Source organism: Syngnathoides biaculeatus, chromosome 23, assembly GCF_019802595.1.
Source record: "Syngnathoides biaculeatus isolate LvHL_M chromosome 23, ASM1980259v1, whole genome shotgun sequence".
NCBI classification, from domain to species: Eukaryota; Metazoa; Chordata; class Actinopteri; order Syngnathiformes; family Syngnathidae; genus Syngnathoides; species Syngnathoides biaculeatus.
The window spans coordinates 13,845,675-13,859,656 of record NC_084662.1 but is presented as its reverse complement, the minus strand read 5'-3'; the positions used below and the strand labels follow the sequence as shown (position 1 = coordinate 13,859,656).

General features: G+C 44.9%; 2 protein-coding genes and 1 non-coding gene across 6 annotated transcripts in view; all 3 read right to left on the bottom strand.

The window, feature by feature from the left end:
- Nucleotides 1–125: 125 nt before the first annotated feature.
- tcp1 (t-complex 1) lies at nucleotides 126–6,366 on the bottom strand. Its single transcript, XM_061812646.1, has 12 exons — nucleotides 6,208–6,366; nucleotides 5,139–5,224; nucleotides 4,930–5,058; nucleotides 3,491–3,588; nucleotides 3,310–3,420; nucleotides 3,050–3,231; nucleotides 2,681–2,807; nucleotides 2,351–2,526; nucleotides 2,150–2,273; nucleotides 1,708–1,900; nucleotides 1,469–1,632; nucleotides 126–523 (listed from the first exon to the last, which is right to left on the bottom strand). The coding sequence occupies exons 1-12, from the start codon at nucleotides 6,278–6,280 to the stop codon at nucleotides 310–312; spliced, it is 1,677 nt and encodes a 558-aa protein (XP_061668630.1). The 5' UTR covers nucleotides 6,281–6,366; the 3' UTR covers nucleotides 126–309.
- On the bottom strand, nucleotides 5,835–5,971 carry LOC133497057 (small nucleolar RNA SNORA29). The gene has a single exon (XR_009793925.1). It is a non-coding gene; the product is annotated as a small nucleolar RNA SNORA29 (small nucleolar RNA).
- A 950-nt stretch (nucleotides 6,367–7,316) lies between the features above and the next one.
- LOC133496444 (pleckstrin homology domain-containing family G member 1) overlaps nucleotides 7,317–13,982 on the bottom strand; it is a 65,065-nt gene continuing 58,399 nt past the window's right edge. For all 4 annotated transcript variants that reach the window (XM_061812051.1, XM_061812049.1, XM_061812048.1 and 1 more), the window contains exons 11-17: nucleotides 13,615–13,648; nucleotides 13,411–13,503; nucleotides 13,267–13,328; nucleotides 12,898–13,089; nucleotides 12,366–12,485; nucleotides 10,470–12,288; nucleotides 7,317–10,172 (exon numbers count right to left, since the gene is read on the bottom strand). In XM_061812051.1, the coding sequence (XP_061668035.1) occupies nucleotides 9,196–10,172; nucleotides 10,470–12,288; nucleotides 12,366–12,485; nucleotides 12,898–13,089; nucleotides 13,267–13,328; nucleotides 13,411–13,503; nucleotides 13,615–13,648 (3,297 nt within the window). In that variant the 3' untranslated portion in view covers nucleotides 7,317–9,195. The remainder of the gene's footprint in view (nucleotides 10,173–10,469; nucleotides 12,289–12,365; nucleotides 12,486–12,897; nucleotides 13,090–13,266; nucleotides 13,329–13,410; nucleotides 13,504–13,614; nucleotides 13,649–13,982) is intronic.

Here is a 13,982-nt window from a genome sequence, read left to right as displayed (position 1 = left end):
CAAGCCAGTAAAATGTGATGTTAAAAATGGAACCCAGTCTTTGGATTGCAATCACGTGATAAAAACGCCCCCTCATTTGTATCGCCGCCATTTCGTTCACGTGACAGACTAAGCACAAGTTATGCTGAACTTGAACCAACGGCCATCGTACAACCACTGGAATTTTATTAAGCGTCCAAAACAAAAAATGTCAAATCACTTACAGTTGATGAGGATGAGGAGCGGGGGACTCAGTAAACAGGCCAAGTGCAAACGACTACATACACACACGTGAAGCAAGAGCCACTGAAGCGCTCTTGTCGTGGTAAATTAACCCTCCAGAGATCCGGAGTTGACGGCGTCCTGGTACGACGGGCCGCCCTCCTTGGGTTCGGGGAACAGCTTGATGAGGTCGTCGATGCGCAGGATGGTGATGGCCGCCTCCGTGGCAAATTTCAGGCTCTTGGTCTTCACCATGGTGGGCTCGTACACCCCCGCCTGCCGGTTGTCCCGCGGCTTGCCGTTCAACAGGTCCAGACCGATCCTGATGTGGACAAATGCGCCCAACCGTGGGAATTACTGCACATCTGAATCACTTTCCAATAAATAGTACACTATATAGTGACCGCACAAATACACAGACCGGGCGCGGTCCATTAACCGGTGCGCACTGTAGTCCATAAAATATGGTAGTCATTTTTTTGCAAAGTATAAAGAATATGGAGCCCAGTCTGTATTATTATCATCAATGTTGTCTGTTTACCCATGTTGCTGCACCATTTGTGTGCAAATAGCCATTCCTTTAGAATTTCAATCACAGGTGTCAACTCAAAGCCCGGGGTCCAGATCTGGCCCACAGCATGATTTTATGTGGCCCGCAGAGGCAAATCATGTGTATCAATTTCTGATTTTTTTTTTTTTTGTTCAAATTTGTACCAAAATTTCAAATGGTCATTTAACGTTGAGCTATTACAAGTATTTGTGTGTTCCCATTCAAGCATAGTTGGAAAAACCCATTACCCTTGATTCCATAACTAGTTCATAAATTTTATGTGTAAATGAAATGAGGCAGTTAAAGATTTTTATCATTTCACGTTCATAACACCCCTTTTCAGGGAAACCGCAATTGTAATGTGGCTTGCGACAAAAATGAGTTTGACACCCCTGCTTTAGATGATGCTAGTGCTACATAGATGCTAGCTCGGCGGTCTGTTCTTGGCATTTTGTCTTAGCATTAAGCTAGCTGACCTTCATTAAAGTTACTGTATGTGGTGGCTGTTTAAATACACACCCAGAAGCGTTTTATTTATTTATTTATTTTTTTTAGAATTCTTCACTATCCGCCTTACTCTGAATTTAAGGAGAAAAAAAAAAACCGGCCAAGTGACAGCCCATATCTAAAAAAAGATTACAGATCACTAGTTAGCTCGTGGTACCACTGTATTTCAAAATGAACGATTTTGTGGGTCCGATTCCTTGCGTCACTCACCATTTGAGATTCTTGCGTTCCGGATTAACCTGAGCCTCATTGTGGAAGGCTCTCAGCTTGGCCACCAGGTCCGTGGAGTCCTGCGCAGCGTTGACAGCCAGCGTCTTGGGGATGACGAGAAGGGAGCGAGCAAACTCGGCAATGGCCAACTGCTCCCGGGAACCCTGACGAAATATTTGCAAACCAATCAGATAAGTCAGGTCCAAATAGCAGAGACAAGGACGCGGCGCGTTCCTTACCATGCTGGTCGCGTAATTCTCCAAATAGATCGACAGGGCCGCTTCCACGGCGCCCCCGCCCGGGACCACCGACTTGGACTCCAGCACCCTCTTCACCACGCAGAGTGCGTCGTGCAGCGAGCGCTCCATTTCGTCGCACATGAAGTCGTTTGCACCGCGTAGAATGATGGAGGCCGACGTGCGCGCTTTGGTGCTAGCGAGTTGCGAGAAAAACGCAAAATTATCAAATCGTATGACATTGTAGTGTACAAGTTCTGCTTGGGCTACGTGGCCCGTGACATCTCTGGCTTCCAAACTACGCCTACCCTACCAAGTACACGCAGAAGTACAACAGAAGCCATTTAAAAAACAAAGACAAATTGGCCAGCCTAGGAGAAAAAAAATTAATAAAAATAATAATTAAAAAAAAAAAAAAAAAAAAAGAAGAGTAGGATTTGTTTACTTCTTGACGAGGATGAGCTCGTCGTCGCAGATGCGTTCTTGCACGACCTCCTCGGCTTGACCCAGCATGGTGGCCTCAAACGTCTCCTCTCCCTCCAGATTGGTGAGAGACGGGCAGACCGTGGCTGAGCAAATGTACAATAAATAAATAAACAAACACGTCACGTAGAAAAACCAAGCCGGCACCCTTTTTTTTTTTAACCTCCTGTGGCCTTGGCGATGCGTTTGAGGTCCCTCTTCAGGACTCTCCTCACAGCCATGGCGCCGACGTCCACGAAGTACTTGAGGCACATGTCGTCGATGCCGCCGGTGGTCAGCACCACGTTGGCTCCGGACGCCAGGATCTTCTGGATCCTCTCTTTGGTGATGTCGGACTCCCTGCCACAGACATTTCCCCATTCTTAACCATCATCAATTAATCCAAAAAATAATAATAATAAACATACGCCCACCAGAGTCAAACATATGAAGATGTAACCAGACAACAAGAGAGTGAAGCGAATGAGTTTACTAAAAAGGGGCCTCAATCGACCTTTGTCGGATCTGGTCCAGCTTCTCTGGGTCGTTGATCACGACTTGGACGCCCATCTTCATCTTGGTCTTCTGCAGGCTGAAGTCGAGGCAGGCGATCTTGGCGTTGAGAATTCGCTTTGTCATCCCTGTGGTCAAAAAGAGAGTTTTGACGCACTCAGTTTAAATGTTGACAAGTGCCTCATAACTGTTGTCTGGTCAGGGGAGAGTTGTCACCGGCTGACAAGCCACCGTGACCGCGTTCTCACCAAATCCAGGTTTCTATATCCCACGCGTATCACTGCACGTGTCATCACAAAAGACACGGCAGCAAAAAGAAATGGGAACCTGCTTGAGATCCGAAAACGCCGGCGCTCGCGGAGCCGCGTACCTTGCGAACCGACCGTGCAGTTGAGCGCGTAGCCGTTCACCAAAAAGCTCTCCTTCTGGCTGCGCCCGTGCGCTTTCAGCACGTTGACAGAGTTGACGGGGTATTTGGCCATGCCCTTGCCGTCCACAAACTTGACGGCCAGGGTGGCGTCCACGACCATGTTGGCGAAGAAGTCGGCGTCGCTGAGAATTGAGGATTAAGGCGGCAAAGGTACACAAGACGGGACTCGCTTAGATAAAGTCTCAACCGAGAAAGGATACACTCCGATGATCTTGGAGGACATGGACGTCTTTGCCGCGTTGAGTAAGCACTCCCTGCCCAGGTCGTCTGTTCCGATGGTGAGATTTTCATTGATGTAGCGCACCGCCTCCCTGAACGACAACGCCAAAGTGTGTCAGGCCACCGCGTCAACAACAGGTGAGGACGCTTCTCCGTTCTCACTTGCAAGCCAGACGATATCCGCTGATGACCGACGTGGGGTGAATCTTCTGCTTGACCAGTTCATCTGCACTCTTCAGCAACTCCGCAGCGAGGATGACCTATCAGAAACGGGTATAGCCGTGCCTCAACTCACTCGTGTACCGTAATTTCCAGCCTACAAGCCGCGACTTTTTTCCCCCCACATGCTTTCAACCCTGCGGTTTAAGCGACCATGTGACTAATTTGTGCTTTTTTTTTTTTTTTTTTTTTTAAACGGCCGCAAGGAGACACTCGAGCGGAAAAGGTAAGAGTGAGACTGGTGGAATATATGTGCCGAGGAAGTGACTTTTACCGGTCCGGCCCTGTTAGCGCCGCGTCTCAGTGATTTTTTTTTTACCAGTAATTTTTTTTTAACCAGCCTTGTTAGCACGGCGGCGCTAGCGTCAACGCGGTGGCATTAGCGTCAAACTCTGTGTACCGTCTGTATCTGCCATAAGTGTCAGTTATAATACTTAAGTTAATTTTGTTGTTTATTTATTGATTTATTTGAATTAAAGAGTGAGTTGGAGTAAAGAAGAATTTATGTTATTGACAGAAAACATTTCCTTTTGTTAGTTAACGTTTATGTAGCAGAACCTTGCTCGCCAATGTCATTGGAGTCTGGACGCTTATTTTGGGGCACTTCCTGTATAAACTATTTTAGCGGCAAAGAGTCGACGGGAGTTTGTTCGAAAGAGAGAGGCAAGAACAATAACTCTGTTTGATCAGAAGTTCAATGAGGTGTGTTTATTACTTGTGTTTTTGTCATTTATAGTATGAATTTTAAATGTGGATGCATTTGATTTTGTCAATGAGCTCTTACGGCGTATGTGGCATCTTCAGAATCTTTGACATTTCGGCATCTATGGCGTATGCGGCATGTTTTGTCATCAAAACATCTTGGCATATAAACTCATTGGCGTGCTAATAAAGGCCAGTGAAAAAGAGCAAATTGTCCGGAGTGACTGAACTGGAGTTACACCGTCTTTCTTTGTAAAGATCTCGTGTTTCAATGTGGGCACTTGCGGCTTTCACATGGCTGCGGCGTATGTATGCGCCAAATGGCATTTCCTTTACAAATATACTGGGTGAGGCTTATAACTAGGTGCACTCTGTAGGCCAGGAATTGCGGTAATTCAATCTGAAACCACGCTTATGACCAATTTACAGGAAAAAAAAAAAAAATTCAACAAGAACAAATGCATCTTCGAATTTTTCAAATTCACATTTCAAAAATGTCCGCTGTTCCATCCTTTCATTAGAGGCAGCAGAGGTGAGGCTGCGTAACCTCTTCAGACATAGATGGGATTTTCTCTCTCCTGTTAGCATAGCCACACATCTGTAGCAGTCGGCAGATGGGCGGTACTAGAACAGGACACGGCAGGCCTCCATTTTATTGCAACCGTGATGTTTTCACTCACCACAGATGTGGTCCCATCCCCGACCTCCTTGTCCTGCAGGTCCGCCAATTCACACAGGACCTTGGCGGCTGGGTGCTCAACTTCCAGGAGCTTCAAGATGGTTGCTCCGTCGTTGGTGATGGTTACGTCCTACAAATACAATTGAACAAAATTATTTTATACATTATTCACCGTTTAAAAAAAAGTGCCATGCAATCAATCAAACTGACCCCAATGTCGTCCACCAACATTTTGTCAAGGCCCACTGGTCCGAGGGAGCTCTTGACGATGTTTGCGATGGATGCCGCAGCCATGACTGTAATGACAAGACAAAATGCTACTTCCAGCATACAGCCATCCAATTTCATTTGCCGCTTATCCCACGAGAAAACCCACGCAGGCACGGGGAGAACATACAAACTCCACACAGGCGGGGCCGGGATCGAACCCAGGTCCTCAAAACTGTGTGGCCTACACTTTACCAGCTGGACCACCATGCCGCCCCTACTTCCAGTATTTAACTTTTCCTGGTTTAGATTAGATTTTCATTTATTTCAAATCTCACCCCTAAATGTTCCTACCCAAACATGCAAATTAGCGCCTGTGTAGTCACCAATCATCAGATTAACAAGACTAACCAACTAATTAACTAGTATATAAATATATATTTTTTTGTGTTGTTTGTGGCGGATGATAACTATTCGTTGCCACAAAGATCATCGACATATGTCGCAGACAGTATTTTTCCATGAAAATACATTTTTTTCTGCCATGTTACTGAACATTGAAAATAGTTTTTCAGTGAAGAACAGAAGGGCAATGCAAAATATTGATTTTATGTATTTTGTAACAGTTGGGTGTACAATGACCCCACGAAGGTGTCTAAATGGGTGTAAACTTGAGGTGAGCACATCCGTAAAACTAAATTTGAATTATTCCGTCATTTCATTAGGTGAGGAAACACAGAAGCAGCCACACCTTCAGACGATGACAGAGTTTTTCTATCCCATCAGCATAGCCATCCATTCATTGTAATAAGAGTGGAAGACACTACAAAGGGATTGCAATGTAAAATTAGAAATTTAGAGGTGAGCATTTAAGGCACCGCAATGGTTTCCATGTCAACGGATTAGGAAGACCACAACGAGCATGACAATGACTTTTGTGCTAGTATTAGCATTTAGCTCCGCACATGTGCTGACGAAGATAAAGGAATCAGCCTTTTATCGGCCATTACGAAGTCCAGAGAGCGCAAAGGAGCGAACCACGCGTAACGCGTAGTTGAGCGCGACAACTCACCATTTTGAGTGCGAACCGACTCGCCAGTTGTTCGCTGGCCGAGCACGTTTAACGGACCTTCCATCAGCGACATTTTGGCCCACCGCACAACCGAGAAGAAAGGAGGCGGTGGCGCAAGGTACTATGGGTAAACCAGTCGTAGTCGGAAACTTCGAGAAAAACAAAATCATTCGCATTTCTAAAATTGAATCCTATGAATGTTATAAACGAATATGAAATTCATATCACATAGATGTATGCCGAATAAATGAATTGCAGAAGGAATAATGATTGGTTTTTAACCCTTTGCTTTGGATAAACTACATCTCCCAGAAAGCCACAGTTATTACTTCGTCATTCTTCTTGACGAAGACGATAACATAATACGACAGTGCGCCATCTTACGGTCATATTCACTATGACAGTGCAGAAATTAACGTTTGTTGTTTTAACTACTTATAAAAGTGTTTGTAACAATTATGAATGCCACCAAGATCTCAATTGAGCTTATATTTCATATAATTTTACTTGTTTTTATTATCTGGTGTATATTTTCACGAGACGAGTCACGTCCTTTCTTGTTTTTTTTTTTTTTTTCAAGTTATCTTTCTTTGCCGATCACGAAAAAATACACTTCATAGTTAGTAGGTTCTGGGATCAAGATCTCAGCTCCTGTGTGCAGTTTGCTCATCCTCAAGGGGCTTTCATATCTTTATTTTTTGACAGATTCTCTGCCTTCCTCACAATAAAAAAGTGCACGATTCATTAATTATTTGTATACATTTAAGACTGCAAGTGTGGCTCCTGTTTGTTTGTGTGCACTGAAATCAACTGTTGACAGGTCAAGGGTCACCTGGGCTAGGCACCAGTTTACATGTGACCCAAAAGAACACAAAAACTAGAGAAAATGGATGGCTTGATATTCATCACTCTTCTGTATAAATTTCTTACCTTTTCCATATCCTTTCATCCACATCCATAAAATGTATCATCACATTCATGTTTTGATGCAAATGCAAACCTCACACAGGAAGCCCAAATGTCCATAAAAAGATCTTTAGGTTTCGAGGATCATCGTCCTAGTACTTAAAATATTTTCGATAAGGACAAAAAAAAAAAACAACACAACATAGTTTGGATTTAAATTTATTACCTGCAATACATTTTGTCGAGCAATGACAACTAGGCCGTTTAAAAAAATACAGTACACTTGACCTAAACATTGAAGCACTGTAAAGCATACTATGGCATACAAGAATAACTTCCCTAAAATGTACATCTTTACAGTTTACAAAGTAGACCTTTGAAGAAAAGTGCAAAAAAAAAAAAAAAAAAAAGGTTCAATGAAGACTTATAATCCCAACCAGTGAAGCCAAGGACAAAAAACATGTACAATGAAACAAAAACAACATACTTCATATTACTAACTTGTTTTTTTAATGCATGTGTCTTGATATGAACAGTAGACCATGATGTAGTGCTTTTTAACTTTACATTTGGAACTTGCGTGAAGCAGTGCATTAAAAAAAAAAAGGAAGCTACCAATTCACAGTATTTGATTTGAATTTGGCGAATGAACACCCCCAAAAATATCTGAATAATCTTTTTAATAAATACAACAGTCTTTCATTTACAACCTGTTAATGGACCTGCCTTTTGCACGAATAGTCATAAAAGATCAAAAAAGGATGCTTTGGAATAAATACGATTTGCGCAGTTTGTACTAAAGTTGCCGCTATATAAAACATACCGAGACAAACCTTTAACTCGACACCTCCCTGAAACTAAAGATGTATAATCAGTAGTGTGATACATTTGTCTGGAAAATTTTTTTTTTTTTTTTTTGAAGTAAAACGCCACGTACAATAGAGATGGGTATTTGTATACATATAATATAATACATTGACTTTGGGGAACATTGTTCATCAATTGTCGATTAAAAAAAATAATATATTGGACATGGATGGACTCTGAACTCCTGTTTCTCTGCCAATGTGGTATTAAATATGCTTGAATTTTATTAAACCTCCTAAAGCTGATGTCATGCATTGAACAGATTGAACACAACTTAATCCACAATTAATTCCACATCTTAATTACAATGCCCATCCCTAGTTTTACATTTCTCTAGTCTTTAAACCAACAATTTTCAATGCGAGCCATTATGGTCCCGGAATATAATTTGCAATTAGAGGAAAAAAAATAAAATCCACTTTGAGGTTCATCTACGTACATCGTATGCACCATTAAATTTGCTCAAATGTTCAAAAATAAATACAAAGCCTTAAGTTTCTTATTGATGATGAAAAAATATCAGCGAGTTTTTATTGTTATCAAGCACAAATAATTGGTGTTAATGTTTTGGTGAGGAGATTAAAAGGTTTGAGTCTTATATTTGAAATTGCCAACATGTTATTTTGCCTTATTTATGTTACGGTTATTGCTAAAATGTGAACGTGTGCAAAGAGACCGCATAGCCTGAATACAAGCATTCTGCAAACGTGCAACATTCTAAAGTGTTTAATGCCGTGAGCACAATTTTAAACAATTTTTTAAGGTGTGTCGTCTAGGTGCTGAAAATATACTAGATAAAGATAAGAGGTCGGCCAGACAAGGTCCTCCAAAAGATCATCAGATCTTGCCTGGTTTAGTCTCTGACATGATCCAACCATTTATTAATCAATAACACCCCCATTTGTAGAATTGTGATTACTTCATGTGAAGACTGGAAGTGCTTAAAGCAGCTTGCAAGCACGAGTTAAAGCGCCGTCGGTCATCTCTAACGACACGTATTTCACTTTGAAGCCTGTTACGTAAAATAGAGGTATTTGCATATGTTAGAAAATATCTATTTTGGCTTATTGTAGAACGTTCTATTCCCTTTTGTTAATGGAGTAAACGGTCGGTAAACTGTCGGTAGTAGCAAGATCCCCTTTTGTTGTAATTAGCACGGATGTAGTACTGCGTGTCGATATATTTATGTATTTAGGTTGCGGTCCTGAGCCCAATTCAAGCGAAGCTACTGGAGCTCAGACATTGGAACTTTTCCCGAAGAGACTGGACGATCTTGGGCTGGCTCTGCTGTGGTTCGCTCCATAAGTATTTCTCCAGATGCTCGCGTTCCAGAGATCTCAGCGTGTCGCTGGAGTGAACGGGCGTGCAGGGCAAACTCCGCGAATGGACGAGACCCCGGTTTTGGTAGGCGCATCCGGCCGCTGAGGCGCCGCCCTGCCGCGCCGACCTGCCCTGATCCGGTTCCGCTTCATCTTCCGAGCGGATCTCCACGTAGTCGTCGTCGTCCTCGCCGTCGTCCTTAAAGTTGGCAAAGTAGTTCTGGGTGGCGGTGAGGATGCTCAGGGCAGACGCTCGGTTCAGGACCACCACGTGTTGGCCGTCGTGTAAGGTGAGGTCCGACTCTCCTTGGGTAGACCTCTCTGGGAGGCTACTCTGCCGGCCGGCACGACCCAAACTGGGACCGTGGAGTCTTTCTGTGGACCCGTCCACAGTAGATCCGTTACATTCGAGTCCTGACTGGTTGTTTTTCTCTGGCTGCTGGCTAGTTAGAGAGCTGGTGGACTGACAGTTCCTAGATGGGGAGGACGGTGCGTTGAAGGAAGGATGTCGCTTGATGGTACTGTAGACGTGCTCTTCTTTCTCGATCGGCGCCGATAAACAGGAGCTCCACCTCTGGGATGGCGGGCTGCTCGGTGAGGCCGGGGTGGTCTTAAGAGACGGGATGGAGCAGGAAGACGTGAGTCTGCGCTGAGGCGTCGAAGAAGCCCGCATATTGCGCAGGTCGCCGGTGGAACACACAAAGCTGGACAGCTCGCCGTTGCTGTAGGTTGAGTGGAGCCATTCCTCCTCCAGGGAGGTCTCAGGCATGGAGGGAGAAGAGGAAAGACCTGGATGAGTGTGGTGTGCGCTCGTGGAAGAATCCCTGAACACGACTTGTTCGTAGAGCTGGGAATACTCGGCTATCCTTGCACCTGAAGGCAGAACACAGGAGAAGTCGATCGTTGAAGTTTGGCAGTCTTTGATAATAAAGTTACTTGGGTGTGTCATGCGGCAAATACTCTCCGTAAATTCTACCAACAACCCTGGATACAATTAGCTTGGCACCAACTCTAAAACCTTGTTTCCCAATAGAGATGTAGCATTTCAATATACTTCCTTATCTACTAACCAGCCCAAAAAAAGTGATGAAAATTTAACCTGTCTGACACATGTTATGGTTTGCAGAGGTCAGAAGACATTAATTGGGGGGATTAAAGATTTTGTGTTACCTATAGCGGCTCCGCCCTGTTTTTTTTCCTCCAGGATGGCCGCCAGGTCTTTCTGTCTTTTGTCGGCTCTCGCCCGACTGCAAGAATCTCCGGGATCCATGCTCCTCATGCGCAGCAGCTGGTTGGCTTTCTTTATCTTTTGGCTATACTGCCGCGCCATCAAAAAGACACGACTCTTGGTTTTGTCCATAAGTTCCAGGGGGAAGTCTACAGACTCGCCCAGGAGGAGAGAGGAAGAAGCCAGAGGCGGGTCCAGACCCGCCAGTTGGCCCGGGAACAAACTATGGATATCCTTGATGGGGTTCTCTCTCTGAGGAGGGGCTTTGGGAGGAAGTTCAACCAGATCGTCGTCTTCGAGCCGGAAGCTTCCACTGCTGAGGCGGGCCAGTCTGTTACGCATGTTACGTACCGTGCCAGGTGGTGGCTCTGGCATGGCTGGAAGGGGTTGTTGCAAAGTGGGACCTGGACTTGGACTTTCGTCTTCTGTGGTTCCGTCACTTTGGAGGTCAGGGAGGTTGATGACCGGGATGTTGAATGATTGTGATGATCGCACGGGGGGGTGTTTAGTTTGATGTGCAGGGGGACTCTTAGTCGCTTTAGTGCCTTTCGGAGGCTTTTTTGTGGGACTGCCTTTGACCGAGGATGACCGCTTGGCTGATTCATTGGTACTCACTGGGAAAGCAGCGGGCAGCCTGTCTGCTTTCTTCTCATTGTCCCTGATGTAATTCTCCAAGTCATTCCAGAGTTCGTCAACATGCTCGGACATTTTATCCCCTTTCTGTGACTGCTGTGACGCCAACGAAGCAGATGATGAGAAGTACTCTGGCTCTGAGGAACACTGGACAGTGTGGAGGGTGTCTCCAAACTGAAGGCTTTCCTGCGAGACGAACTCTTTAACACTTCCGCTTAAGTCTTGCTCAGATGGCATTAGAATGACTCTCTGGGGATCTGCCTTATTACCTACGTTGATTCCCTGTACATCTACCAATGGAGACTCCAGAAAACAAATGGTGTCATAGATATTCTCCTCGACTATCTTGAGCTCTCGAGTCTCTGCCTGTATCCCTTCTTGGGTGGATAACTGTTTGTGTTCACTGGCACTGCTGTCTAATTTAATGATAGTCTCTGAGATGCCCGGGGCATCTGGTGCATTCGATGTCCCAGGTGCTTGGCTCTGAATAGAAGACTGTTCTTTCCGTGGCTGGCATTCATCCGAATCTCTTCTGATAAGGCCCATTCTCTTGAGGTCTTCATAGCTAATGTTGTCATACACATTTTCAACGTCATCCATCGTCAGCTGCTCGGCCGACGAGGATCCCGATATGTCGTTGCTGGAGGACTCTGTGTGAATTACTTCCAGGTTGTGACCGGCCTGGTCGTCATCTGGACTTTTCCGAGCCTCCGTGGTGCTCTCACCTACGCTGCTTGCTCTTCGCAAAACCCTGCTGTCGACGGACGGAGGTTCAACCTGCACGGAGGGGAGCTGATCCACATGCCAGCTGCAAGGCCGCGCCGTCCTCGGAGACGAGGGAGCCTCTGATCTCTCCGAGGGCAACTCCGGTTCTGGTCCGCTCGGCTCCGTAGGAACAAACATCTGGTAGATGTCCTCTTCGTCGTCGTCGGGCTGCATGGTTCGCTGTCTGGTGGGGAACATGGCCCTGCGAGCCCGATGATCTGCCCAGATGTTTCGAACGGAATGATCACTCTCTGTCACAACTACGGACGGAATTGGGGACTCTGGAGGTTCTTCTGTCACGCGAGCAGCCCTACGGAGTGGCGGGTGGTGACTTCCGTCCCTTACAAGGGACTCTCTGGCTCTCTGAATGGTGGGACAGAAAGATTTAGACAAACATCCCAATGAGGATCTAAACCAATCATTCTTGAATACTTCCATACCTGAAGATCTGAAGCGCTCATGTTGAAGGTTTTCCACTGCTCTATACTGTCCACGGACGCTTGAGGGTTCAGCCTCTTACGGCTGCTTTTGCCTGGGACTCGCAACCTCTTCCCACCACCCTGAAAACGGAGACATAAAATTTAGAATGAGGTCCCGATAATGCCAGCTGGAGTCAAAAATCGATAGAATACTGGGTGACTTGTCTATGGCCCCTGTTCCACCAAGCAGAACGGTTCCATTGAGTTTGGATTGCTATGTAATATTTTGTGTGAAACCAATCCATACTCTGTGCACCCTTTTTGTTGCTCACTACCATGTTAAGCTGACAAAAACACATTTTAAACAAAATATAGAGATAACGAAATCCACTTTTGTCATGTTTCCCAATGTTTTTCCCAATGATGTCAAATTAGATCACCATCCCGCCGAAAGCTACTCGAGTGGAAATAATCAAATCAGGATTTACTATTACAACATGGGGAAACCCAACTGAGTAGCCCCAGTTGGAGGCTTATGAGACCCTAAACCCACCGGGCCGCTGTCGTCCTCGTCGTCAGCATCTTGCTGGTGTGGCTCCTCCCCGTCCTCTCGATCGCTGTGATCGTAGTGGTCACCGGGGTCCAAAGACTCCTGCGATTGGTTGATGAGGCTGCGGCTGCGGCCTATTGTGCCCAGAGCCAGCTGGGACACCGGAGAAAGCAGGGTCGCGCCCAAACTTGTTCGCTAGGGTGGAGGAAATTAAAAGGGTTGTTTTTGTTATGCAAGCACCATTGCGAGCGTGGGATCTCATGTTACTGAAGTTGAATTCTTTAACAGGAACTTACTTAAAATGGCGTGACATCCAATTTGAACACACACTAACAGTAAGTTACCAAATTTTCAACTTTGCTTATGACCAACCTTTTCTCCGTCGGCGTTGGCTGCATTTTGCTTGGCATTCTTCAGTAATTTTGACAGCGGTTCTAGGGAGACATGCTTTTGATTAATATATATTTTTTTGGTATAATGTTCATTGTGGCAAAACTTGTTAAAAACAGTTCTCACCTTTTCTGCGCCCTCTACGAGGGCTGGGGCCCTCTTTGGTCTGCGGGGAATCCTTCTTGTCACCATCGGGGCTATAATGAAATCCAGGATGGTCTGGAAAAACAAACGCGTCAGACAAATTTACAAAAATATCACTTGACAAATGACTATAACACAAAAAGCAATATTTAACTTTGAATCTATGTTTAACATGGTGGTACTTACGCATTGCATCCATCTCCAGGATGGCTTGTTTGGCCTACAAAAGGGTGACATTTTACAGGTTAGCCTGCAAAAAACCTCGGACACCATGTGGCATTAAAATCACAACCTTGTTAAAACCTGAGCAGACATTAACCCATTCATGGGCAGGGTGGCAAATTTTTGCTTTATTGAGATAAAAGTATAACAGGCCACAATCCAGGAAATAACACTTATTTTTCGTTTATGGTAAATTAATAGGATAACTTTACCAATTTATAATATCGTCCCAGAAATGGGACGCTGACCGCGCGAGGGTACTTGGGCTTTCTTAGCAGATCGTCCCAAAAAACAGAACCAGAAGCAGATTAAAACACCTAAATATTTTGATA

What these genes read in the sequence shown, in the direction of transcription:
- tcp1 (XM_061812646.1), bottom strand. Translation starts at nt 6,280, where the DNA reads ATGTCGCTGATGGAAGGTCCGTTAAACGTGCTCGGCCAGCGAACAACT. An exon ending in TCCTCCAAGATCATCGGAGT is followed by an intron (nt 3,232 to 3,309) that starts GTATCCTTTCTC and finishes CTCAATTCTCAG; the next exon opens with CGACGCCGACTTCTTCGCCA. An exon ending in AGAATTACGCGACCAGCATG is followed by an intron (nt 1,633 to 1,707) that starts GTAAGGAACGCG and finishes ATATTTCGTCAG; the next exon opens with GGTTCCCGGGAGCAGTTGGC.